The sequence below is a fragment of the Panthera onca genome, chromosome D2 (assembly GCF_046562875.1).
Source record: "Panthera onca isolate mPanOnc1 chromosome D2, mPanOnc1 haplotype 2, whole genome shotgun sequence".
Taxonomy (NCBI): domain Eukaryota; kingdom Metazoa; phylum Chordata; class Mammalia; order Carnivora; family Felidae; genus Panthera; species Panthera onca.
The window spans coordinates 55,186,978-55,212,749 of NC_138349.1; the positions used below are offsets into that span (position 1 = coordinate 55,186,978).

General features: G+C 57.0%; 2 protein-coding genes across 7 annotated transcripts in view; one reads left to right on the forward strand and one right to left on the reverse strand.

Moving 5' to 3' along the window:
• CDH23 (cadherin related 23) overlaps nt 1-25,772 on the reverse strand; it is a 414,296-nt gene that overhangs the window by 38,597 nt on the left and 349,927 nt on the right. The window contains exon 1 of one of the 5 annotated variants that reach the window (XM_060642489.3): nt 2,897-4,034. The exons of the other annotated variants lie outside the window; for them this stretch is intronic. Within the exon in view, the coding sequence (XP_060498472.3) occupies nt 2,897-3,424 (528 nt within the window). The 5' untranslated portion in view covers nt 3,425-4,034. Of the gene's footprint in view, nt 1-2,896; nt 4,035-25,772 lie in introns of those variants that run through there. 5 annotated transcript variants of the gene reach the window in all.
• On the forward strand, nt 2,463-24,754 carry VSIR (V-set immunoregulatory receptor). Of its 2 annotated transcripts, XM_078434345.2 has the most exons (8): nt 2,689-2,779; nt 8,101-8,327; nt 12,812-13,237; nt 13,727-13,783; nt 19,112-19,219; nt 22,074-22,101; nt 23,099-23,295; nt 23,456-24,754. In XM_078434345.2, the coding sequence occupies exons 3-8, from the start codon at nt 12,907-12,909 to the stop codon at nt 23,491-23,493; spliced, it is 759 nt and encodes a 252-aa protein (XP_078290471.1). In that variant the 5' UTR covers nt 2,689-2,779; nt 8,101-8,327; nt 12,812-12,906; the 3' UTR covers nt 23,494-24,754. The 2 variants fall into 2 exon arrangements, with proteins under 2 accessions (XP_078290472.1, XP_078290471.1); XM_078434346.2 differs by lacking the exon at nt 8,101-8,327 and having other exon boundaries at nt 2,463-2,779.

The following is a 25,772-nucleotide window of genomic DNA, read 5'->3' on the forward strand; positions in this document are numbered from 1 at the left end:
AGACTTATAGATACAGGAAACAAACGGCTGGTTACCAGAGCAGCGAGGGGGGGCCGGGGGCAGGTGACACAGGTGAAGGGGATGAAGGGGTACAAACTTCCACTTATAAAATAAATAAGCCATGGGGATGAAAAGTACAGCAGGGGGAACACAGTCGATAATATCCTAACAACGCCGTATGGTGACAGATGGTAACTAGACTTATCATGGGGATCATTCCATAATGTATAAAATACTGAATCACTACGATAGACACTTGAAACGAATACAATATTGTAGGTCCATTATGTCAATAAAGGGTGTGTGCCTCAAGCATTTGAGAAAAGGTGACCGTCTAGAGAAGCCACCGGGTTCACTTCTTGGCTCTGCATGGTCCTGGATGCAGCCGCGAGCACGCGTCACCGGCCAGGAGCCAGCATGGAGCCCTTCTGAGACCCCCGAGATGCCAGCGGGAGCCCAGGAGTGCCCCCTTGCAGGGAAGGGGCTGCATTCCAGCCTCACTGATGGGAGCGGCAGTGCTGACATTTCCCACTTCCCCAGGATCCCAGAAGGAGGTCTAGCCATCATGCAGCCTGCAGGGGCTGGGAGAGGGGGCTGCCCCACACAGCCCCTTCTCTCTGTGACCGGGCCTGAACCTAGGAGGAAAAGGTGGGTGAGGAGGAAGTCAGTGACCCAAAGGCCCTCTCAGCTGAGTCCTTCCTGCCCTGGCATTGAGGCAACAGTGCTTGAGGTTTCTGGACTGTGCCCACACCTTGAGCAATGCCTCTGTATCTCACTCTGATGCAAGCCCAGGAGGCTTACTAGTGGACCTTGTGGGGGCAGGGGAGTGGAGGACAGTGCCACTGGGCCCTGCTCAGGTGTCCTAGCTCACTGGGGGAGGGGTTTCCCTCCCACTAATCCCAGGCTCTCTTTATCCACCTTCTAGACCCAGGGGCAGCAGGAGTCTGGTCAAGGGCGGTCTGGGTGAGGCCAGGCCAGGTGCTCTAGGGTCTCACCCTTCAGTGACCCCACCTCACCTCTGTCAGAGGCTGGCCAGGGTGGGAAGAGGGCCCAGGATCTACCTGATTTCAATTGGCTTTCTACCCGCTGTGGGTGGAAGAACTCACACTCTGCCAACAGAAAAGGCCCTGGGCTGTCTCCCCAAGTGGAGTCACAAGGTCAGGATCATGATAAAGGCCCCCGTTCTGTCCTGGCAGTCTCTGGGGCTCCCATCTCAGGGGGGCCTGGGCCAGGGCAGTATCACGTAGCAGTAAAAGCATAATGCCTGCCTTCCAGGAGTGAGGACAGAGCTCCCAGAGAGCCTCTGACTAGGATCGGGACACCCACGGGGCACCCAGAATTCCTGGCTACTTTCTAGTTCCTCTACTCTGATTCCCAACCCAGATGGACTCTGGCTGTCCTCTGTCCTTCGGCCTGGGGGTCGCGTGAGCTCAAGACCCCTCATGGCTCAGCCAAGCCCCTGGAAGCTTCAGCAAGGCTGGGGTACAATGGAGGCCCTAGTCCCCCACAGCTCACAGTCTAGCCTCAGGAGGGCGGATCAGCCCGGGTGCGGATGAGCTGGTTGGCAACTGAGGTGTGATCGCTGAAAGGGGTGTAGGCAGTGAGGCCTGGAGGGGTGCCCGCCGGGGAGCTCAGGACACTTCGTGAAGGGCAACGACTTGAGTGGAGCCCTGAGGGAGAGGGGAGGAGGGAGACATCAGCAGAGGCGCCAGCGCTGGCTGGGGGTGCAAGAGCAGAGGACTAGAGGCGGAGGGCACGACTGTCCTGTGGATGCCTGGGGTACAGGGAGTGAGAGCGGGTGCAGAGTGGAGAGGGTTGCCGGGGCCTGGTGGGACAGGAGCCGCGACGATTTGCTATAGGACACGCTACGAGAGGCACACACACATGCACCCGTGAGGACGTGACAAGCCCGTCGTGTGCTCCTGCACCTGTGCCTCATCTGCGTGTGTGCGTGCGTGCGTGTGTGAGCGTGTGTGCACGCACCTGTATGCATCCGCAAGGGTACTGCAGGTTCTGGAATCTACAGTCAAGCGTGCTCCAACTTGCCTAGCCCTTTACAAAAGCTAGCTTTCTTTTCTCTTTTCTTTTTCTTTGCTTCCTTCCTTCCTTTCCCTCTCTCTTCCTCTCCTCTCCTTTTCTTCTTTCTCTTCTCTCTCTCTCTCTCTCTTTTTCTTTCTTTCTCACACCAGGCCCTGAGCTGGGCTAGAGGGTACTGGGGACAAAGGCCGCTGGGGGAGGTCAGACACAACCTATGATGATTAGGCAGGCTGCTAAGAGGTAGCGCATTTCTCAGGCTGTGTGACAATACCCATCCTCTCCAGAGGGGAAGGGGAGAGAGGAGAAGAGACTTTAACACTGGCAGTCAAGTGCAGCTGACCCTGGGACGCGGGGTGCCTCCCCTACCTACAGGGCCCGGTGCTCTGTGAGTCAGAGGGGAAGCCCCTCCCGCGGGGCCCTCGGCGAGGAGGCAGTTCCCCCCACGGCCCCCCGGGGGCGCTGCGGGGGAGGCGGGGTGGGCCCTGGAGCAGCGGCTCTCGCTCTCGGGCGCCCAGGGCGCTCACTCTCTCGGCACTCACTCGACCGGAGGTTTCTCGGCTGGCCGTGTCCCGCCGCTCCCGGAGCAGCAGGAGCTCCCCCTGCACGCCCGCGGTCCCGCTCCGGCCCCCGGGGCTCCAGACGCCGCCGCCCGACGGCGACATGGGCGTCCCCCTAGTCCCGGAGGCCGGTGGCCGGCGTTGGGGGCCTGTGCTCCTCGCTCTCTTCCTGGCTGCCTCCCGAGGTAAGGTCGGCAGGAGCCTGGGCACTGGGGAGGTGCCCCGGGAGAACAAGGGGTGGGGGAAGGGGTCGCAGGCAGCTGGCGGGCGCCGCCCCCCCCCTCAGCCTGCGCGTCTCCTACCTGCTGGGACTGCTGGGCAGGGGCCAGCAGCTCCCTGCCAAGTGCTCTGGCTGGGTACATCTGCACGTTCTGACAGCTGCCCGAACTGCTTCTTGCCTGACCCTTCCCTGCCCAGAGAGCCCCTGGGCAGGAGCAGCTGCTGCAGGGCAGGAGACAAAAACGGTGGGGACAGCCCCAGCATTTTCTAGTGGCTGCCACTGGCTTCTGACTCCTGTGGCCTCTCCCTGCCCCTCCAGCCTCAGGGCTCCAGGATCTCACTGGGCGCAGGGAGTGTGGTACTCTCTGCGCCCTGTTCCCTGGTGACACTCCCGGTTGACCCTTGGGGGGCACTGGTCCACACCCAGATGTGGGTGCCCATCGGGTCCTTATCCTGAGGGTCTGGTTGCTGAGAGTTGAAGAGTCAGCTGATGCCTGGCATCTGGCTAAGCTGCAGCTCAGGGACTGATGTGGGGGCACCGGGGAGAATGTGCGGGCATTTCCCCAGCTCACCCGTGAGCCCGTTCTGGGTCCTGGGATAACTTGTGACATCTTTTTGGTCTCAGTTTCCTCAGAAGCCCTACACCAGGGCGGCACCACTTTCTTCTTCCGAAGTCCAGACTGTCACAAGTCCAAATGGAATCTTGGCTGGGGCTCCTGGGGGTAGGGCAGAGGTCGGGGTACCCACAGCCTGGCCCCTGGCTCTTGCCTGCCCAGCGCCGGAGTGGCTGGATTTCAAGGGAAGAGGGGGCCAGCAAGCAGCCTGTGAACTACACTTTATGGGGAAGGCCCAGGGAAAGCTTGAGTCATGCAGGGAGTCAGGGAGGCTGGAAGAAGGTGGGGCACTTGGCACAGGGACCCGGTGGGTGTGTCAGAAGGAGAAAGGAGGGGGAGCACAGGGGAGGAAGGAGAGGAGGGAGTCTAGAGGACCTGGAATGTACCTCCCAAACGAACTGCGTGCCTGCAGGCAGTGTGTTATCTCAGCATTTGGAGGCTGGCCTCTGATAAGGAGGAGGGAGCCCACACCCCTCCCCACAGAGCTGCCCAGCCCTGGCCTGGATACTTCCAGGATGGCGGTGGCGGTCTCGGCACCAAGGCCACACTGCATGGCAGGACGTGGATTCCAGAAGGAGCAGGGCATGGTGGCAGGCAGGAAGGCCAGCACCACACCCCCCAGAGAGCATTTGCCCCGCCCCTTTCGCCTCAAGTGACCTCAAGAGGCCCTTCTGTTTTCTCACCCCTGCCCTGCGGCTGCTCTCTGTTTAGCAGCCCCAGTTTGGGAAACTGAGTTCTAGAGAGCAAGGCATAGGGGCCCACCCTGCAGAGTAGCCGGTAGCAGAAAGGCTCAGCACCCCTGGCTTCATATCGTCTACATAGCCAGAAGCCTTCTCCCCTAGTGGTTCTGGTACTCAGCTTGGCACCCCCAAGGGCCATCGCTTCCTGGGCCCGGCTCACGGCAGTGATTAGGGCTCTAAGCAGCTTTCCCCTAAAAGGGGTCAGAAGCATTCTCTTAACTTTGAACTGCCCTGGGCCTCAGTAGTCTTAATGGTAATATGGGCACGGTCGTGAATATTCACACTACCCAGTACGCTGTGCAACATGGGAGTGAACAGACGGAAGGCTTGGTCGCAGGCACGGTCAGAAGGGTCTGTGAGTTGGAAAGACCTACTCCCTGGCCTGCTGAGGTGCTGGGTTGCCTTGGGCAGGATTTGCTCAAGGTCAAAGCCTCCACGTCTGGGAAGGCGAGATGGGGGTGGCTGGTGTAGGCCTTTTTTGTAAGCTCCCGGGGTTGGGTCGGCACCGAGGACAATGGGGGTGGAGAGCAGGCTGCTCAGAAGCCCAGTAAGAATTGAAGATGCCCCTTACCTGGACCCGACTCAGGGTGAGGTGGGTGGAGGGAAGAGCTAGGACCCAGCAGACCCTAAGGGTGGCAGAGACCCTTCCTCCCTTATGGGCACTCCTAGGACCTGAGGAAGCTCTTGTCCTCACCATGTCCTTATAGGCTAGTCCAGGAGGCCCAGACACCGGGACTAGCACAGGGAAGTGCACCGAGGCCAGGGAGGGGAGACCCCTTCTTCCCCTTCGTGGGAAACAGGACTGCAGGGTCTTGTTGAGTAACCCAGTGGCGCAAGCCTCTGACACAGCAAAGGTCAGCTCTTAGGAAATCCTCTACCTTCTGTCCAGAGGCCCCGGGGTGGCTCTTGAGGCCGGCCATTGGGCACAAGGGGGCATCTACCCAATATTGGGGACAGCCAACAATACCAGGGAGTCCCTTGCTGAGCTGGGCCAGCTGTTCCTGTTTCCTCCCCCCAAGCAGGGCAAAGGTTCCCTGCTGGGGCCTGACCTTCCTGGGAGAGGGCGGCCCAAGTGGGAGGAACAGCTGGGAAGCTGAAAGAGGCCACCTCCCTATATACATGTATATATGGGTCTTCACCCTAGTAGATCAAGGGAAAGAAAGAAGGGAGGGCTCCTGGGTACCCATCTGGCCTATTGGCAGTGACCCCTTCAACCAGCACTGAGCCCCACATACTGAGCCTGAGGCCCCCCGTTTTAGGTCAGCTATTCATCCAGGAGCAGTCTGGCTTCACCTGGGTGGGGTGAACCTGGGATTGGCCATGCCGCGTGCCATGGGCTGCGTGCCACCCTGCATGGGGATGGTGAAGCAAGGGACCCGAAGTTGTGTGCCTTGCATGCTTCCCGTACAGCCCCGTCCCTTAACAGTCTGGCCTTGGGAGTCAGCCAGAACTAGGTTCAAATCCCACGGTGGCCATTGACTGCTGTGACTTTGGGCCAGTTACTCGGTACCTCTGAGCAAGTTCCTTCATCTCTCACATGGGACGATGGCAGCACCTCCCTCAGAGGGCTGCTGTGAAGAGTCAGTGCACAAGCTCAGCACAGCACCCGGCACCTGGGGAGCATTAAGCTGTTTCTTGGCTTTCCGAGGCCACATGCCACTGGCTCTCCGTCTACGTCCCCTGCTGCCTACAGAGCCAGTAGAGAGCCCAGGGTGTGGGAGGGCGTTGACCGATTTCACTAGGACTGGACTCTAAGGATCCTGGAGGTCTGAAGGATGCACCGGTCCAGCCACCTGTCGGCACCTCTAAGTGTTTAAAGCGTGAAATGTCCATGGAGGTACGCGTAGATTCTCTTAAAGGTGTTCTCTAGAGATGAGGAATTTGCAGCTTCAAGGCAAGACCAGCTCGGGGTTTGCCTGTCTCACTGGGATCTTGCAACTGATCTTTGCAATTAGCCTATTTACTGTGGCTGACTGTCCCCAGAGAGAAAGACAGTGGCTGTCGTGCCCATCCATCATTCAGTAATGAACTTGCCGTGCTTCTGCCCAAGCAAGCCCGGTCCTTTGAATGTTCCCCACGGGATGCTATTTCCCATGGAGACCTGGGTTCAAGTCCTGCCTCTTCTATTCACTGTGGGACCGGTCTCTTTCCCTGAGACACGGGCAGCCTGGGTGCCGTGGTTTCAGTGAGGCTGCCCACCCCCTTCTGAAGGGTAGTTCCATGGTGGTGTTTCCCGAGCTTCCGTCATCTGCTCATTACCTTTGGGATTTCTGCAGCATCTGCCAATCGTATGTACTTATTTTTTCCCCCTCAAATCAACTCATTCTTTTCCTTGAGTAAATCGATTTGAAAAGGAAACTTTCTATCACTGCCACCAATGGAAAGCCAGTATCGCTTGCCATAAATAGAACAAAATCACACGAGTACCTAATAAGAACACTAAATAGGAGTATTAAATTCTAGTCGGAAACTATCGTCCGGGGGAGGCTCTGAGCCCGAAACCGCTGTCCCTTGTTTAAAAAAAAAAAAAAAAAAAAAAAAGGTGGGGGAGGAGGATAACCTTCTCTCTATGTGATTCAATGTTACGCCACAAAACTAAAAGTAAAACTGTCTGTGTTATAGTTGCTGTTGTCCCCTCCCCTTCGCCGCAGAAGCAAACTCGCCACTGTGAGGAGTTATAGCTGGTGGCAGGGGGGCAGTTCAGCTCCCCCAGAGGAAAAGAAAGAGAACAGTACTTCCCATCCTAAGAGGTCAGGGCACAGTCGGAGGGCTTCTTTGGGCCTTTTCCAGCCCCCAGTTCTCCCAGCCCCTGTTGCCTTCCTCAAATAAATACAGTGTCCAAACAAATACAGGAGCTCCAGCTGGGTCCTCTCTTACGTTGAGGCCAATTAGCCATCCCGATAACAACAGCAGGGACGGGGAGAGGGAGGGAGAGCAAGCTGAGCCTTCACCGGCCAGGCCACCTCTCCCTCTACAGGAAGGAGATGGGGCGTCTGGTCAGTCCCGGGCTACCTCCTGTGCAAGTGCCGGCTACCTCGACCACCACGGAGCCGCCTGCAGTGAGGACAGGGTCCCCAGAGACCGGAACCTGGACCTTAGAGAGTCTTCATAGCACAGGCTCTTGGGGGAAGCTGGCTCAAGCTGGTATTCTGGGCCGTACACAGTCATCCTCAGGGAGGGCCTGGGGGAGTCTGGGAAGGAGGCATCCAGAGAAGCATCCACTGGCAGGGCGTCTGGCCAGCCGCCCGCGCCCTCTCCAGGGAGGCGTGCTGGCCAAGAGCCTCCAGCCCCGGATGCATGGATGCTTTCCCAAGGTGCTGGAAGTGCTGCTTCCTCCAATAGAGCCTGGCTTCCCCTTCCCAGACTCCTTGGTCTGATGTGAATGGACACTTCCTGCGGGGGCAGGTATCAATAAACACATCTGAGATGCCCTTTGTCCTTGCTGGCCACAGACCTCACGGGCCGACCTGCCGGCTCAGCCCCCCGCACCGGGGGCACTTCCTCTAACTCAGCACTGGCAGACTCAGTCCTGACTGGTCCTCGACTCTGTTTCCCTCTGTGCTCCGCAGCTTGTTGAAGACAGAACCGAGCCTTTCCCTGCACCCTCCAAGGACGGTCCTGGGGAACAGGGCCTGGCAGGGAACTGGAGACCAGTCTGTCTGGTGCTCCTTCTGAGGGTGGGGACCTGGCCTTTTGCGCCTAGCACACAGCCAGCCACAGCAGAAGATCAGTGACTGTTTACTTACAACCCGTCGCAGCAACTGGACAGAGTTCAGCTGTTTGGGTTGGGCTTCCCAGGCCTGACTAATCAAGCTGGGGACCCACCTCCAGAGGCTGGGGCGTCGCCTTGGCAACCGTAGGCTAAACTCATGCCCCGTCAGGGAAAATACACAGGCCTGCCCACACCCACACCCATCCCGTGCACACCCACAGGGTTTCACGAGGTGCCTGCTGGATGGAAAGAGGTGAAGTCACGAAAACTAGCATCCCGAGATGAAGCCCTTCTCCCCTGGACTGGAACAGAAGCTTCTACAAGAGGCTGAGGTTCCCACAGCTAGAAAGTGGCAGAAGCAAGCCTAAATTCTGAGCGGACATCCCTTACGAAACTCTGCACCCCCGCGGCCTCTCTTGCCTTGGGCCTGGCTCATGTTAGGACCTCGGTAAATATTTGTGGAATGACGGAATGATGTTTTCAGTTTAGGTCTGAGGCAGCAGAGCAAGGCTGACTGGGTGGAAGATGAGTAGGTCATCTGAGCAGCTGGAGAATGAAGCTACCTGCTTCAGGGGTGGGGGGTGGGGGGGCTCTTCCTTCCTGCAGCAATGTGTCGGAGGCGTGGCTCTCAGCCTCACCACACACGGTTGGGTGGTCCTGGTGAAGTCACCTGACTTCTCTGAGTCTGTTCCCTCACCTTTATTGTTTTTTGTTCTTTTTTACAAAAACATTTATGTTTGGGAGAGTGCAGGCCGGGGAGGGGCAGGGGGAGGGGGACAGAGCCTGTGCTGACAGGCTGACGGCAGCGAGCCCGATGGGGGCCTTGAACTCACAGACTGCGCTGAAGTCGGAGGCTCAACCGACCGAGCCACCCAAGTGCCCCTGTTTCCTCACCTTTAAAGTGGGTTGATAATACCCTCATCAGGGTGTATTATGAGAACTAAGTGGCCCATTTCTTGCCCTGTTCCTCTGCCCTAAGGAAATACAGCCCTTTTCTCTGGCCACAGACTGAAAGTCTGGACGACTCTCTGAAAGAGCTGGAAAGGGCTAGGAACATGGGAGTCTCTTGAGATGAAGAGAGGGAGGCACAGAGGAAAGTGGGACCTGCCCAAGGGCATACAGCAAGGACAGGGCTAAGTGGGGCCTGGGGCCCAGGGATCTGTCAGACCAAGGTTTTAGTCCTGAGACCTGGAATTTTCCAGGTTCCTAGCAATCTTCCTCTAGGCGCTTCTGCCTCCTTAACCCAGTGACAGGTGGGGACCGGGGTGGGGCTGGGCCCCAAGAGCAGCACCATGACTGGATGGTTCCCACCTGGGCACAGGCTCGGGGCCAGGGCCGTTTTCCTGTCTCATATGCTCCCGGCCACCCTGGAGCCAGGGGCTTTCCTCCCCACCCACTCGCCCCAGGCTTTGACAATGACCCAGGTGTCCAAAAGGCTCTGCTCCTGACAATAAGCAACATCCTCCTGCCAAATAATTATAAATCCAGCTGTGCTATATATATATATCTCCCCGATAACACATGTGCACGTGCAGTTGTGGATGGCATGGATGTGTGCATTATTTTCCCCGACTCTGTGCCTTTGAGCATCCTCCCAGGGACAGGCCAGCTTGAGTCTTAGACACAACAAACGGACGCTTCCCACCTATCCCCTGCCGCCCCCAGGACAAGATCCCGTGAACCCTTAGCCCACTGCTCTCTGGTCCTTTTGCTGAAATTGAAGACTGTCCCCCACCCCCAAATCTGAATCCCCTGCAGCTTCTCCTTTTTCTAAAAGGGGAAGAGGTCCTCTGGGGAGTGTCGGGTGTTGGGAATTGAGCAATGTACCACAACCCCCTCCCCTCCCCTCCTCCCCCCCCCCCCCCCCCGCCGGTCTCAACAATTCTCTGCCCCACTGTGGGTTTTCAAGGAAATTGCTTCCATTGTTGAAAATCTCTCCCCAGTGCTGTCCAGGCAATTCTGTGCTCATTGACACCATTGCTTGGACCCTGAGAGCCGGGGCGTGATGCCCTGCTGGCCGCAACCCCGCCCCGCCCCGGCTGGTGTCCCCCCTGGAGGCCTTGGTGCTTGCTCCCACCCTGCTCCACCGTCCCCCGCCCCCCCCCCCCCCACCGACAAGCTACCTCCAGCTTTTGCCCACATCTCAGCCCCACCCCATCTACACCTCTGTCCACTCCACAGCCCCCAGCCCAACGTGGCTCAGCTCTGTATGCCACTTCCTGCTTCTGTCTCTACCTCTAGTCCGCCTGGCCCCCTGCAGCCACCCCAGACGCGCCCGGCCCGGCCTCTGCTGAGCCAGCTCTGCCCACAGCCTGCGAGGTGTGTGTGCTCTTGGCGAATGCTGCTGGATCTGGACCTGGCTCCCGGCCTTGGGTTCTCGGGGATGGGGTGGGGTCGGGAACAGGGAAGATGGGGTGCTAGCTGGGAGAGGTGCTGGGAGGGGGTGCCCAGCTGGGGCCTGCTGGAGAGAGGGAGAACGCAGGGCAGGCAACTCCTTGGTCTGCTCTTTGAGTGGGTTTTTTTTTCTTCGGAGTGCCTGGGAGGGTCCCCTCCTTAGCTACTCCCCGCTTCCATTTACTGGCACACATAGTTCGGTGGTGACAGCCACCACACAGGCCTGTGAGGGGGAGTCAAGTCACTTGCTGTGATCTTCAGTGAATTATTTAACATCGCTGTGCCTCGTCTTTTCTCCTCAGTGAAGGAGGAATAACAACACCACCTACCTCCGTAGGGTTGTTTACGCCCATAAGTAGGTAGCATTGCGCAGGAGACATGCTCTTTCTTCTGCTAGTTCTAACTAGATCGGGCTTTACCTGAAGCTTCCCACGCTCCAGGTTCTGAGTCTATACCCTCTGCCGCACTTCAGGCAAATCACTTTTCCCCTCCCGGGCCTCTACGTTTCTGCCTGAGGACGAGATCAGCATCTTGCCAGGAAGTTCTGAAATCTCTGCTCACCTTGGCCAAGATTGTCCATAAATCTGGGGCTCTCAGACAGGACTCCCTCTCACGTGTGTATGGAGTGAGTGGGAGCATCTAAGTGTGCGTCTGTCCTCCTTACTTTCTAGGGCCTAAAACTCCACCTTGCAGACATAGTCTTCGGGGCCATGGCTTTGCTAACCCCCCACAGTCTGCTTTCAATGGGCAGGTACTCCAAGATTGGATCACAAGCTGTTATCAGTCATTCACATCTTAGTGGGAAAGAGTTTTTGAAGCTGGCTTCTCCATTCTATTCTGCAGAACTATTTTCACTCCTAGGAAATGTTTCTTGACTTGCCAAGATGAATTAGAGAGCTGCCTAGCTTCCGCGTAGCAAGCACCAACTACTAGCAAAGTGCTGCAGGGCACTTCATGTAAATTATTTGTTACGCTTGCCTCAACTCTGGCAGGTAGAATTTTCATTTCTGTCTCTTAGTGAGGAGTCTGAAGCTCAGAGTCTAAGTGACCCCAGCTACCAGACTCCAGAGCAGGCTGGTCCAATTCCAAAGCTACACCAGGCTGCCCTCCTCCTGACGGGGCAAGGCTTTCAATTCTGCTAGTGGGTCCCAGGCTCTAAAGGCAGGGAAGGGGGTGTCCGCAGGAGGAAGCGGCATTATCTTGATTCAGGCAACGGCAACGAAAGAGACATTCCCGTCTGGATTCCGTACACATATCCAAACTCTCCTTCCCTGTCTGCCTGACTTAAAACAGCCCTTGACATGCCGATTAAGATTCAGATATTGCTGATGTATAATAACTGTAGCTATCCTCCCTATGTCCACAGAGGGCATTAGAGCTCACATTGTCGTGTTCTCTTTCCCTCGCTCAGGCTTCTCACAACCACGTGAAGTAGCGAATGTTTTTCTCATGACCACATGAGGAAGGTGGGGCTCACACAGCTAAAGGAGCCGGGCCTCCAGCCCCAGCATTCTGCTTCTGGGGGCCAGTGCTTATGGGAGTCAACACGGTTAAATGCCGGGGGATTGGGGTAGGGTAAAGAGGACCGGGGGATGGCTTCATTTGCTTATTGAAAACAAAATGAACTAGGAAATATTTCTAAGAAGACTGGATGGCAATAGGCACCTGGATAAAGGGACCTTTCATGATTTCCCCGTCCCTGTCCCCGAGACCCCTGGGCTTTTCCTCACCACCTGGCCCAGGGTACCCTCTCTACTTGCTAAAGTCCTATCCGTCCATCAACCCCAAAGACGCTTCCTCCTTCCAGAAGTCTCTTGACCATCCTCGGGGCGGCTGTATCTTCCCTCCTCCAAGTGCCCTGAAGGCTGGCACTGGTTTGCCCTTTAACCTGTGGGGTGACTTTGCCAGGAATGCACGCCCGGTCTACCCAGCTAGGTCACGAGCTCCCAAGGGGAGGCCACGTGCTCGGCATCCGGGTGAGATGTAGCACCGGGCACAGGCCTCACACACAGGCGCTCCATTAGTGCTTGTGATGGGGACGTGGGAAGGCAAGACCAGCCCCGGGAGAGGGAAGGGCCAAAGGTGCTAATGGCCCCAGAAGGGTGGTCAAGGGCCGCCATTCCCACACAGGCTTTGTGCTCCTCATCCTGCCTCCCACCCGACAGCACTGGGCACGGAGGCTGGACGTGCCGGAGGCCCGTTGTGAGCAGAGCCACAGTGCCTACCGTGGGGGTGGGAGGAGAAGGACGCACTGGCTGGGCCCAGTGTGCTGCCTGCTCTCCTACACCTCGTCCAGCTCTCCAGGGGTCAGGGGCGTCCCTTACCTGGAGAAGCTCCTCCTCCCACACAGCCCAGGAGGGAATCAGGTTCAAGAGCTAATGAAGGAGCTGAGGCCCAGGGAGGTGGACTCACTTGTTGGGGCCTGTGGCTCGGGAACCTACCCGGGGCTTGGAGCCCCAGGCCGAGGTTCTTCCCCGCTCTGGGGGAACTGGGAGTGTTGGCGGCTCGGAAGGTACAGTCTCTTGTCTCTCTGAACAGGTCTGGTGGCGGCCTTCAAGGTCGCCACACCGTATTCCTTGTACGTGTGTCCCGAGGGCCAGAACGTCACCCTCACCTGCAGGATCTTGGGCCCCATGGCCAAGGGCCACGACGTGACCTACTACAAGACGTGGTACCGCGGCTTGCGGGGCCAAGTGCAGCTCTGCTCGGAGCGCCGGCCCATCCGCAACCTCACATTCCAGGACCTTCACCTGCACCACAGCGGCCACCAGGCCAACAGCAGCCAGGACCTGGCCCAGCGCCACGGGCTGCAATCCGTCTCCGACCACCATGGCAACTTCTCCATCACCGTGTTTAACCTGACCCTGGTGGACAGCGGCCTCTACTGCTGCCTGGTGGTGGAGATCAGGCAGCACCACTCGGAGCAGAGGGTCCATGGTGCCATAGAGCTACAGGTGCAGAGAGGTGAGGGCGTCCTCTGTGGGACAGCGTGGGGGTGCGGTCACTGCGGGGGGTGGTGTGTGCGCCCCTCCGGAAGGGTGAGCGGGGAGGAAGACGGAGTGACTCTGGGGGCGTGCTGCTGCGCATGTGATGGTGCGACCGTGGGTGATTTTGTGTCGGAGACTGTGTGATCCTATATATGGGTGGCACTGGCACTCCGGGGACGTGTGCGAGACAGGGTGGCCATAGTGTGTGGAGCTGTGTGGAAATCTCTGGTCGGTGGGGTGTGATGGACAGCAGCGTGTATGTCGTTCTGTGTAACGAGAGGAGGTGTACAAACGTAGGCTGGGATGTCACTGCTCATGAAAACATGGTGGTCATGGAATGGGACCGGGGGTGTGAGCTGGGGAGTGTGTGTGTGTGTGTGTGCGTGTGTGTGTGTGCACGCGCTGGCTGGGACAAGCCTCCCTGGCCTCAAGCCCACCTAACCAACCCTTCTCTTTGTTCCCACAGACAAAGAAGCTTCACCCCAGTGCATCTTGTACCCACCTTCCCCCAGGGAGAGTGAAAGTAAGGGACCACTCTTTTGGCCCTTCTGGGTCCTCTGTTCTCCTCTGTCCTCATCTTGGACCCAGGCCCCGTTCCAAACTCTGACCTCATCACCCCAAGCCCACGGGACCCCCGTCCTTCCTCCTTTTCTGTTGCCCCTCCCTTCTGCTTTCCCCTTCATTGAAGCCAGGTGGCTGTAGTCCCCAGAAGCCTATTCCCCTTCCAAGGCTCAAAGCCCTGGGTGGGGTGTGCTCTGGCAGTGACCTTTGGCCAAGTGCCTCCCATGACAGGTGCTGGTGCCACAGGCTGTTTTCAGTGTGTGCCTCTCCTGCCCACCAGCCCTCCGCCACCCGGGACGATGACAGGGCTGTGGGGTTCCTCTTGGCTTGCACCTACTTAAAACTTCCTCGTTCTGTGCATGGGGGAGGGCGGACGGAGAGGCTCCAGAAGGGGAAGAGATCTACCTTTCCTAGAGCTCTTACTATGTGCCAGGCACCGTGCTAAGTCCTTTCAAGTACCAGTATCGCAGCGGATTCTGATAAGAACCCTCTGAAGTAGGCGGCACCATCTTCGATTTATAAGCATGGAAACAGATGCCCAGGGAGGCACAGCTGGGCTGTGCTCACTCCACCTTCTCCCCCGCTGGAGGGATGCGTAAGGCGGTGGGTGGCAGTCAGCCCCCTGGTGTTTGCCCAGAGAGGTACCCTGTGGAGGAAGGGGGCACTGGTGTAAGGGATGTGGGGGCTCCCAGAGGCCAGGAAAGAATGCCCAGCAGCTTCGAGACAGCAGGCAAAGGGGAGACATCGCCAAAGCCCGCCTCAAGGGTCGCGGTAACTTTCTACTCACACTGCTCTTTTTTGAACCGACAGTTTAGCCAGGAATTAAATTAAAACACACATTTCGGTCTGAGCCAGACCCACATCGAACTAAGGAACTCTTTGGTTCAAGCCCCTCTCCCTGCGCACCGCAGCCCTTATGTGTCGCCTCGGCACCGAGCCACTGCTGTCCTCACTTCCTCCACTGGCAGCTCCCCAGCGAGGGCGGACGACCGTGAGCACGAGCATACTGGACGGGGCGAGCCTCACCTGGCCGGACCCACGAGTCTCTACTTCCCCATTGCTCCTTCCACTCTGAGCAACCCTCCAGTCCCGCTTCTTCCTCCAGGAGCCCCCAGAGCTCCCTTAGGGACCGTCACCTCTGCCACTGCCCGCAGTTCACCGATGGTGAAACTGAGCTTCAGAGAGGTGAAGGGATTGTTCCCAGTCCCTCAGCCAGAGCGCCTGATTCTCAGTGCGCAAAGCCTGCCTGGGGGCCAGGCCGTCCTACCCTCTGTCAATACCAATTTTCTGGAAATTAGTTGTATGAATTGAAGTCCTGGGGACACAGACAAGAGATGCCAGTGGGGACAACAAAGAAACCAGGTACAAAATAGAGAGGGAGCAGAGGTTTGGCTCATTTCTCTTGATCTAGACTCTAGAGAAGGAGCTGTGGGAATTAAGGAAACAGAAGTCACCTGGGAAACCCTAGGTATCTGGCTGGCAAGAACCCAAGGGTGAGGCAGAGCCTTGAACTTGATGGTCTGGCGTGGGTCAGGGCTGGGCTCCTCTGCTCTCAGGTTTTGACATTTGGCTGACTCTCCAATTCACAGGGATGTGTGGCTTCTCTCTGGCCCCTGCCTCCCTGAACTGCTGTCCACAGTGACCTGGCCCCCCCAGGGCCAGAGGGATGTGTTTACTTCTGTCCTAGCTGTTGAGAGCAGGGGGGTGGCTTTGATGGCCTCTGCAAGTCCCTTTCCGATCCCTTTCCACACTCTTGGTTCTGGAGGTCTGGAGACTATAACTGGCGGAGTGTTACCGCTAAGGTGGCATGGGGTCAGATGCAAAGAAACCCAGCTGTGCTTTTGGGTGCAGTGCGGAGGGTTTGGACAGCGCTCCCTTTCTCTAGGTGTCACGTGTCCACTCAGAAATGGGAGCGAGGGTGTCCTTTTCCTACAAACAGGGAGGCAATCAGCGTTACCCAAGAGGCTGAATCAGGGATCAAAAACTCAAGCGCCCCTTGAGCCGGGGACCTGGTGAGTCAGACAGTAGGGAGGGGTGGAGACTGTGGTGGGCACCCAGCTGCCAGCCTGTAAGTGCAATTCCAACTGCTGCATGCATGGAGGGGGCCTGGGGCTGCCAGAGCCACTCCAGTTTCAAGCACAGTCAGAAGTCCAGATTTTACATAAACTCTCTATTTTATTTTTTAATGTTTGTTTATTTTTGCGAGAGAGCAAGCAGGGGAGGGGCAAGAGAGAGAGGCAGATACAGAATCTGAAGCAGACTCCAGGCTCTGAGCGGTCAGCACAGAGCCCAATGAGGGGGTTCGAACTCACGAACCGTGAGATCATGACCCGAGCCAAAGTCAGATGCTTGACCGACTGAGCCACCCAGGCGCCCCATGTCTCCTGATGGTTTAGAAACATTTGCCTGGTGACCCACGTGCTTGGGTGGGCCTCAGGGCTGGCCACTGGGTACTGCCCTCCGTGCTGCCTACCTTTGGAAAGACCCTAGTCCCTGCTCGCTCTAAGACAGGTGTCCCACGGCCAACCTTACTACCTGATCTGCTAAGGATGCTTCCACCCTGGGCAGCTCTGAGTTTTCCTGATCTATCTGCTGCCCTGTCTCCTAATATTCTTTTTGGAAAGTGTGGGGGTAGCTGGTTAGGAAATCCTCTGAAAGCCCACATCAGTCTGAGGTCGGGGGTGGGGGCAACAGGAGGGGAGAGAGGCTGAGGCAGTTGGTCCCCAAGGAACCCTGAATTGCTGAGGGGCTGTATGGCTTTTCACTGAGCCCAGGGAAGCGGGGGCACTGAGCAGCCTATATCTCCCCACAAAGCCACCTCCTTGTCCCCCTGCACAGCAGGATGTTTGGTTTGCTTTTGTCCAGCCCCCTCCTGGGGGAACCGGGCAGCCTGACCAGACTCCCTCCTCCCCTCTCATACCTCCCTACCGACCCACAGGGTACCAGCAGGCTCTAGACAAGGAGGCACTGCTGAGCAGGCTGGGGGTTGGGGCTCCCATTGTAGCGTGCTATGTAAAGGTCTGGCACAAGTCTCAGAGCTGGCCTGGCAGCTGTCGCTGCCAGTGCCTGATCACCTTCCCCATGAGCCAGGCTCTGGATGGCTACCAAGCAGGGCTCCCTCCTCTCCTGTCCAGGTGCTGGCCATGCTTGGCGGGAGGGATGGAGAGCTGGGGCTCTGCAGAAGAGCCCTCAGCTTTGGAGGACAGTTGGGCCCACACAGCTGTCCCCAGACCCGTGCCTTCCTGTCCTGGCCTCGACTCTTAGCCCAGGTTGCAAAGAAACCAAACCCTGATCCCCTAGAGTGGCCCCAGAGGGGGATCTCTGCCTGTGGACAGGAGTCAGGCCATGGACAGGGAGCCACCATGAGTGAGCACCTGACTCACCTCACTGAATGTGGCTTAGTACCAGTCTGGACACCTGCTCTGGTACCTAGAAAAAGAGTGCTTTGTAACTCGCTTCTCAGTGCCCGCAAGAAGGTCCTGTGCCTGGGGGGCTAGAAATCCTCAAACATCTAAATTGTAGAACGTGTCTACTTGCAACAGTCCACATCAAAATGCAGCCTTGCCAAGATCTGCAGGGAGCCTGCTTTAATGTGAAGTTGAACTTGGTTTGTAATTAGCATAGCAACTGTTCCTGTACCAGTGGGTATGTCTAAAGTGCCTGTAAACAGTTTGTTCTCTTCCGTGGTATGAACAAACCCCCGGAAAGCTTATTTACACCATCAGGTTATTTAGCAATACAATGAGATAAAAACAGCCTTTATTCCCAAATAAATAGTGCAGAGGCAACACTGAGACCACAGCCCGTCCACCTTCCCAAAGCTCCCAGGGCCAAGTGGACACCGTGACAGGGTATCCCAGCCCATATTTTGGGAAGGGCTAAAATCAGGAAAAAAAAAAACGCATTTATGCTGGTTGTGGTTTTGAGGGCATGTCTGTTCCCAGCTAAACTTCTGGAGTCAGCAGATGGGCGGAAATAAGTCAAGCCTCTCACGCTGTTGGTGGGATCGTGAAGCGGTACAACCTTTGTGGAGGGCAATTAGGCAATACCCTAAAAGAAAATGCGCCTACCCTTTGGCTCAGCATTTTCACTGCTGGGAGTTTATGTACAGAGGTACTTGCCCAAGTGAGCGAAGATGTGGACACGAGGAGTTCGCTGTTACGTTATTAGTTATGTTGAAAAATGGAAGTAATCTACATAGCTACCCATAGGGGACTGTTGCAATAAATTCTGGGGTGAGCCCCATGATAAAGCCCTAGGCAGAATGAGATAGATCTCTGTGTGATACAGAGATGTCCAAGCCATGCTCAGTGGGGAAAGCGATTGTCATGAAAAGCATATATATACGTATATATATATATATATATATATATATATATATATATATATATATATACATACACACACATACATGCAGTCACACAAGGAGCAAATTTAGGCTACACGTGAGAAAAGCATGGACAGTGACTGTATCTTTGCAGGGGACCTGGGGGGAGGAAGAGGAGGGAACTTCTGAATATATTTTAACTTACAGGTTTTTTTCTTTATTTGTAATTTAGGAAGTTAAACAATTTTATTTTATTTTTTTTATTTTTATTTTTTTTTAGGAAGTAAAACAATTTTAAATGTCAGATCAAGGATTCACATTTTTCCAGTTCTCACCCAAGTTTCCCCCTGTGACTTTCATGTGCGAGATCACTTCTGGAAGCTGTGTCTAGAGCTGAGGGGTCTCTCGGGCTGAGTGGGGCTTTTGTTTGTTTGTTTGTTTGTTTTTATTGTGGTACAACATAGAGAACATAAAATTCGCCATTTTAACCACTGTTAAGCATGGCATTAATTATGCTTACGATGTTGTGCGACCATTACTGCTTTCTACCTCCAAAAGTTTTACAGCACTTGGGTTCCTTTTGACCTTGAACTTCATGGCATGGGGTCTGTGAAGGGCCTGCTTTCCCTTTACGGGGAACAACCTGTGGCCCAGGGCAGCTGAACTGTCCCCAGGGGGCTGGGATGAAAACCCTTTTCTCTCTTCCCTGGAGCTGCCTCCACTGTAAGCCCCTGGTCTCATTTCTGTGTGCCCTAAGCCCACTTGGGAAGGACGCATGGGGCTCTCTTTGAAAGGGGATCCCCGGGCCTCCTGTGCCTCTGCAGGTCACTGAGGGTCTGGCTGTGCGGCCTGGGTAAAGCTGGGTCCCCCTGCGGCCTGGCCTTCCTTCGCTGGGCCTCAGTTTCCCTTCAGGAGGAACAGGGGGAACGGGGCCTCACCTTGGCCGTCTCTCTGCCTTTACAGGCATCACGGCTGCTGCTGTGGCTACAGGCGCTTGCATCGTGGGCATTCTCTGCCTTCCCCTCATCCTGCTCCTGGTCTACAAGCAAAGGCAGGTGGCCTCCAACCGCCGTGAGTATCCCTGCCTACCTGGGGTGGGTGACGGTATGAGTGGTCGGCCCCAGCCCCCAGCCCAGCCTCTGGGATTAGCAAAGAGGCAGGCACATTTCCTCTCTGTTCCGGAGATGGAAGCTGCCATAGGCCCTGCAAGGAGATGGGCTCAGTGGTAGAGGGAGGAGGGGACCCAGGTGTGCCATTTGGGGGGCCCGAGGGCCCACCAGCCCCGTACGGTGCTGGCTGGGCACTCACAAAATATCTGCTGAATGAGTGAATGACCACATGGAGTAGTTCAAATGGGTTTATAAAAATGCTGCCCCTTGGCGATCCTCTGGGGACCTGCTTTAAAGTCTGGGTAGGCTTGTTTTGCAACTAGCGGAGCAATTGTCGGGACAAAGATGACCTTTGGATGATCGGAACTGAAAGGGATCTCGGAGATAACAGTTCAGTTCTTTCAGCGTATAGCTGGGAAACCTGAGCTCAGCGGGGTTAGATAATTAACCAAATGTTATGCAAGTTAACAAGCGGCAGAGCGGGGACTCAAACCCAGAGCTTCAGCTCATGCTTTTTCCAGAGAATATAATCCCACCCTATCATCAAAATGCTCACCAGCACGAGCGTCCTGGCCACCAACCCCTACCTGGAAGGGTCGCTGTGCTGGGTGCCACGCCAAGGTTGTTATATATCTTCTCTCGCTTATTCCTCATCACAACGCGAGGACTTGGTCCCACAATTGTTCCTACCTTGCCACGGAGCAAACTGAGGCACAGGGAGGTTCAGTAACTTGCTTAGGGAACCTCACAGTGAGTAAGCAGTGGAGCCAGGCTTCAAGTCACGGCCGCAAACACCATTTCACCCTCCTCTGTGGTGACAGTGCCCCTTGCCCTTCCTCTGACCCCACCCATGAACCTGGGCTAGTCTGAGTCCTCCAGGAGCAGGAGGCTGGAGAGTCCTCTGCCCTGGCCCTTGCATCACCTCCCCCACCTCTTCTCCTCTGCTCGGCTGCAGGAGGGAGCTGAGCGGGGCTGCTCCGCCACCAGGTGGCTTTGGCTCACACCTGATTTCCTCTGGCTGGACTGTAACACCTTGAGACCTCTGTCACCCGGAGCCCCGCAGTGGCTCACTCAGGGGCTGTGACCGCCTTTCCCTTACTCGCATATTCTTCTCGCAAACGACACCATGGCCTACCTCCAGAAGTACCCCGGGGTGGGGGTGGGTAGGGGGCAGGTAAGGGGGTTGTAGCAGAAAGAGGAACCCGGGGGCCCAAGCAATCACCGTGGGGCTGCCAGTGAGCCTGTGCTCACCCGTGCAGCGTTTTCACGGAGGCGAGGAATGGACGTGGAGGGAGACACGCTCAGCTCCCCGATAAAGAGGTGCTTTCTGTCCCCCTTAATTCAGACCACAACGCTGCCTCCATCAGGGAACGGGAACTGGAAAACAAATTCTGGGCATTGGCTGGGTGCAGGCCCCAGGCCCGAACACCGTAGGGGTATCCTGAGGACGCGAGGGAAGCCTGGGGTCGACCCCTAGTATCTCCTATTCCGTGTGCCGGGACGCCTTGAGTCCGAGCTGAGGGCTCCCCAGAGGAAGGACCGGGATGGGGCAGGTGGACCGGACGCCGAGGACTGGGGTCATTTCTGCATCTAGACTCTGGAGAAGCCCTGCTGCTGGAGCCATGGGAACAGAAGTCACCGGGAGATGCCAGGGGTTGGGCCACAAAGCAGAGGCTAAGCGCCCGGGGGCGGGGAGGAGGTGGGGGGGTGAGGGGGTGGGGCGGCAGGTCAGGGAGGAGACGGGGAGCCTGCGGTCGCTGTGGGCAGGGCGTGCTCAGGAGTGAGCCACACTCAGGGAGCCACAGAGAAAGGGTTGGGAGCACTGAGGTCAGCAGCTTGCTGCGGAGGCTGATGGGTGTGGAAACCGAGCCAGTGTCAGATGCTCTAACGTGGGGCCAGAAATCCCTCCCCCAAAGGGTGGAGAGGACGAGCCCAGGGAACGCTGGGCACCTGCGCGAAGCCTCGCGCACAAAGGCATTTGGTAGACAGCAGCCATGATTCCGAGAGCCGAGATTTTAGGAACCTTTGTGCAACTTCTCTGTGTGTTCTGTGTAGCCACCTCCCCCCCCCCCCCCCCCGCCCATGTTTCCCCACACTGGTCGTGGTAAAGCTCTTACAAATGAGAAGCGTATCGGAGCTGCGAGGAAGAGGGAAGTTGGGGCCACTGTATCTGGTTGGTGGCCAGTGTCGGGGTGGGGAATCCCAAGAGTGGGGCGGGGTGGCAATAGCTTTGGAGGAAGAGCAGAAAGTGGCAGGATGTTTGAGAAGTGATGGGGTCTCGGGCCCCCAAGCTTCCTCTAAGAGATGTCACCTCTAAGGCCGCCTACAGGTAACACGGAGGACGGGCCAGAGAGGATCAGGAACCCTCCAGTTTGGAACTGACCTTACACCACTCCCACTCAGCAAATTGTGGTGAAAGACCAGAGCGTGGCAAAAGTCCAAACAGGCAACAGCCAATTCAGGAGTCAGGCCTTTGGTTGATACTTAAATCCGGAAGGTCTCACGACCCCTAATCGAGCCATAGGAGAAAGCATTGGCTGCCTCTGGCCTCCTCGTGACAAATGTTGTCCTTTATACTTGTGAAATGCAGCCCAAGTTTCATCTATCACTGGTTAAAACGCACGGCTCCTTGAGGCCTCGCTTGCAGGATAAACACCAGAGTATGGGCCCCCAGAGCAAACACAAGTGGGATCCAGGGCTGACCATGGCCCGGCCTGGTCTTGCACCAGTTCCTCGAAGGGCATCTGTCAGTGGGGGGCAGGGATGTTGTCTAAGGAAGCCTTTCCTTTGTGACGGCCTTGTCTGTGTGTCCCTAGGTGCCCAGGAGCTGGTGCGGATGGACAGGTAAGGCCCATGGAGACCTTCCTGAGAAACCTTCCTGCAGCTGCTTGGGCCCCGACTCAAAGCTCGGCAGGCTCTCTCTCTTCTTGCCTTTCCGCAGGCTGTGGCTCTGTAGGGCAATGTCTATACCCAAACCGTGGCTGGAATTAATGTAGAAGGGAGAGGGGTAACTTTTAACCAGGACCGACTCCTCCCTTCATAGGATCCTTTCCTTTCTCCTCCCTGATAACTGGTTGTACTGTGACAGGGCTCAGAACACAGACATGGCCTTCCCGGTCCTCCCTGGGCCCTGGGTCAGCTGACAGGAAGGACAGCTGTGCAGCAAGGTCCCCATATAGCCATGTAGCACAGTACTTACAAGAGCACCTGCTACTGAGGCCAACACATCTGTGCTGGTTGGCTGTTCTCCCTGCCACCCCTCACCCAGCAGGCCGAGCTCTTGATGCTGCCTGGATGAGCCAGGCACCCACCTTTGGGCCTCCCTGTCAACTGGCCAGGGTGGGGGAGGAGGGAGAGCAGCTGAACTGGGGACAGACACTGAAACATGCAAAAGAGGACAGCACACCTGGATGTCTTTAGAGGCTGTCCTATTCCCAGTCACGAAGAAGGAAAGGGAACTCCTCCTTTCAGCTTAAGACAAGCCTTGGGGACATTCAATCTTAATGCCATTAACTCTACTGACCAAAGAGAAACCTGTCCCCAGATTCCTGAATGTCCTGAAAGTGTCTCTGACCCTCGGGTTCCCGGCTACGCCCGGGGCAGATGGTCAAATAATAGGGTAGAGTTGGGATCAGATGCCCTCGGCTCAGAGAAGATGGGAGAGTGCAGCCCATGGCCTTTTCTCTGTGGCCCTGGACCCTCCCTTCCTGCCGGAAGAGGGTGCTGAGGCCTGGGGTGCGAAGGCAGGTGAGGGTAAGGAAGTGGAGGAGGGGTACAGGCAGGAGGGCAGGGGGCCAAAACCCAGGTAGTACAACTGACTGATTCAGCTCTGATTTTCTAGCAACAACCCTCAAGGAATCGAAAACCCTGGCTTTGAGGTCTCTCCATCTTCCCACGCGATGCCAGAGGCCAAGCCCAGGCCTCCACTGTCCTACATGGCTCAGAGGCAGCCTTCGGAGTCTGGCCGGCACCTGCTCTCCGAGCCCTGCACTCCTGTGTCTCCACCAGGCCCTGGGGATGTTTTCTTCCCAACCCTCGGTGAGTGCTTCTCAACCCTTGCGGCAGTATGGCCCGCAAGGTCATGACCTCCCCATGGCCTGCAGGGCACCAGCCTTACTCCCCTCCCAGTCTCATGGTGTGGGATTAGAGGATGGAGGAGAGAGGAGCCCCTCATTCATTCTGCTTCATTCTTTTGCAGACACCGTGCCTGACTCTCCGACCTCTGAGGCCATCTAGGCCAGCTGGGGCCAGTGGGCGATCGTGGCTGGGCCTGGGGCAGATGCATTTGAGGTCAAGCCGGCCCTCTGAGTGGTCCCTTAGCCTTGGCCCTGGTTCCCTCCCTCCTGCTCTGAGCCCAGACTCTTTGAGATACCTCTGATGGCCAGACCCTCAACTCCTCTGGGTGCTACATGGCAGCAGGGAGAAGGTGTTGGATCCCTCAGTCCCTGTCTCAAGGATGGTGGGGTGCCGGGATCCCACCCAGAGACCCGAGATTCACCAGCTGCAAATGCCAAAAGGCCTACATCCTAGAAGCCCAAGAATTTTCAGCTCTGTGGCAGCTTCCTCCCCTGGGACAGGAGTCTTTGGGACCTGACAACACAGAGGGGACACGATGGGCACTGGGCGGAACTCTCCCCTACCCAGTGCCAACCTGCCAGGCGCGAGATACAGGACAAGACGTGGAAAGACTCCTCCCTGCCGTGGTGATCTCGCCTCTGCTCATCTGTCAGACTCCCTCTTTGTAACCACAGGTCTCTGGGGCTGGGCCTGCCTGCCTCCGGGCCATGGGAGCCTTCCCCCGCTGCCTGCTACCAGCAGCCTCCCCCAGTAGCTGGCAACGGGTTCAGCAAATCTGGGCTCCCCTTGCCTGCCCTCTGGTTCCCAGAGTTCATTGACCGGGGTCCCTGAAACAGGAAGTGCACATGGTGGCATGGTGGCCACTATGGGCTAACTGGCATCTTGGGTAACGGAGGCCAGGCAGGAGGTTGCAATACCCACTGTAGGGGGTGGGGAGGGGGAGCAGGTGGAGCCTGCTGGGAAGGTAAGTGGAGACGCTCCACCTCCCATCCTCCCTCCCCCCTCTAGTGCTCAGTGTGCTCACTACAGAAGGTGACCACATACTGTATTGTTGCAACTGTGACACTCTTGAGTGTGAAGAGGGAGTCCTATTAACTACACGGGCAACACGTGCAAACCCGGTGAACGGACTGTAAGAGCTGGGTTTTAATCCCTGCGGTCCTTCTAGGTAGGGGTGCCTGAGGCCCGGGGAGCCCTCCTCCACCCACCCCGGTCTTCAGTGTTCTGTCCCATTTAATCTGCTGAGTCTTTGCTGCAGAGTGGCCCTGTCAGGTGGGCATATACATGGGAGGGTTTGTGGCAACTCTGCTCTGGACCCTCTGCTCTGTCTCCTGCTTCAGGGCATATGCCCTGGATTTGTTTTATACACACATACAAGGGAATCCTTTGTGGAATTTCGATTAAAGGGTTTTAAAACATGGAGAGGAGTGGGGGGCCTCTGTATACTCTGGGGTGGAAACAGGGAGGGGGACCCACCAGGGGAAGGGGCGAGTTTGGGCCGTGTAGGGGCCTGGGCACTGCACTGAGGAAGGCCTTCATCCCCTGGCAGCAGAGAGCGGCTCTGCCGAGCTGGGCCTGGGTACTGAGAGCCAGGACTCAGAACCCGCTGGATGGCCTGGGGCGGGGGAGACAAGAGTTGGGGGTGGAACAAAGGAGCAGCTCTAGGCTCTCCAGCAGCAGCGAGCCCCCAGGCCTGCGGGTAGAACCAGGAACCCCCCCGATGCACTGCACTGCTCCCAAACTCCCCGGTCACGCCCAAGGACATGGGCCAGTGTGGGTGTCCTGCGATGCCGGGCATGGGCCTCGAGACCGCAGGGACACCTCCAGTGGCCAGAACCTCAAAATCCTAGCTCCTGCTTTGTCTTTGGCGGGGGGGTCCCTCTTCTAGTCCATCGGCTGCCAGGGACCCTCAGTGCCAATTGTCACAGAAGGAGGGTGCTGTTCTTACAGCTTGTGGGGGCCCACGAGGCAGGGATGGGCAGGGTGACACCTGCTCAAGGCAGAGCAGGGCTGCCCCCAGGATTGAAGGATAAGCATACAGACCAGACAGACTCCCTGTCCCCCAGCTCTGAAAGTGCTCCTGCCCCAGGGCGGAGGCCAGTCTGGCCCAGCCCCCGGCTTCTGACGTCCAGGCACATATAATTTCTAAGAATTTGGCTACCAGACCCCAAGCATGGCTGCTGCTATGTGGCGGGAGAGAGGAGGCCCCAAGCAGAAAGCCATCACACTTCCTCCCCAGTTTCCTCCCGCACGGCCTCCAGCTCTACTTCTCCGGACCCTTACAAGTGAGCACATCTCAGCTTCGTGGTTTCCTGTTTTCAGTGAAATTTACTCTGAGCTCCAAGCTCCATCTGCATCCATGACCACACGCTCCACCCCCAAAGGCCCTGTGGCGTCCTCCCTGCCAGCGAGGGGAGGCAGGTCTTGGGGCTGGGTAG

Coding starts and splice junctions, on each gene's coding strand:
- VSIR (XM_078434346.2), top strand. CDS start 2,698: ATGGGCGTCCCCCTAGTCCCGGAGGCCGGTGGCCGGCGTTGGGGGCCT. Junction 13,238..13,726: donor AGAGCTACAGGTGCAGAGAG/GTGAGGGCGTCC, acceptor TTGTTCCCACAG/ACAAAGAAGCTTCACCCCAG. Junction 23,296..23,455: donor TGTTTTCTTCCCAACCCTCG/GTGAGTGCTTCT, acceptor ATTCTTTTGCAG/ACACCGTGCCTGACTCTCCG.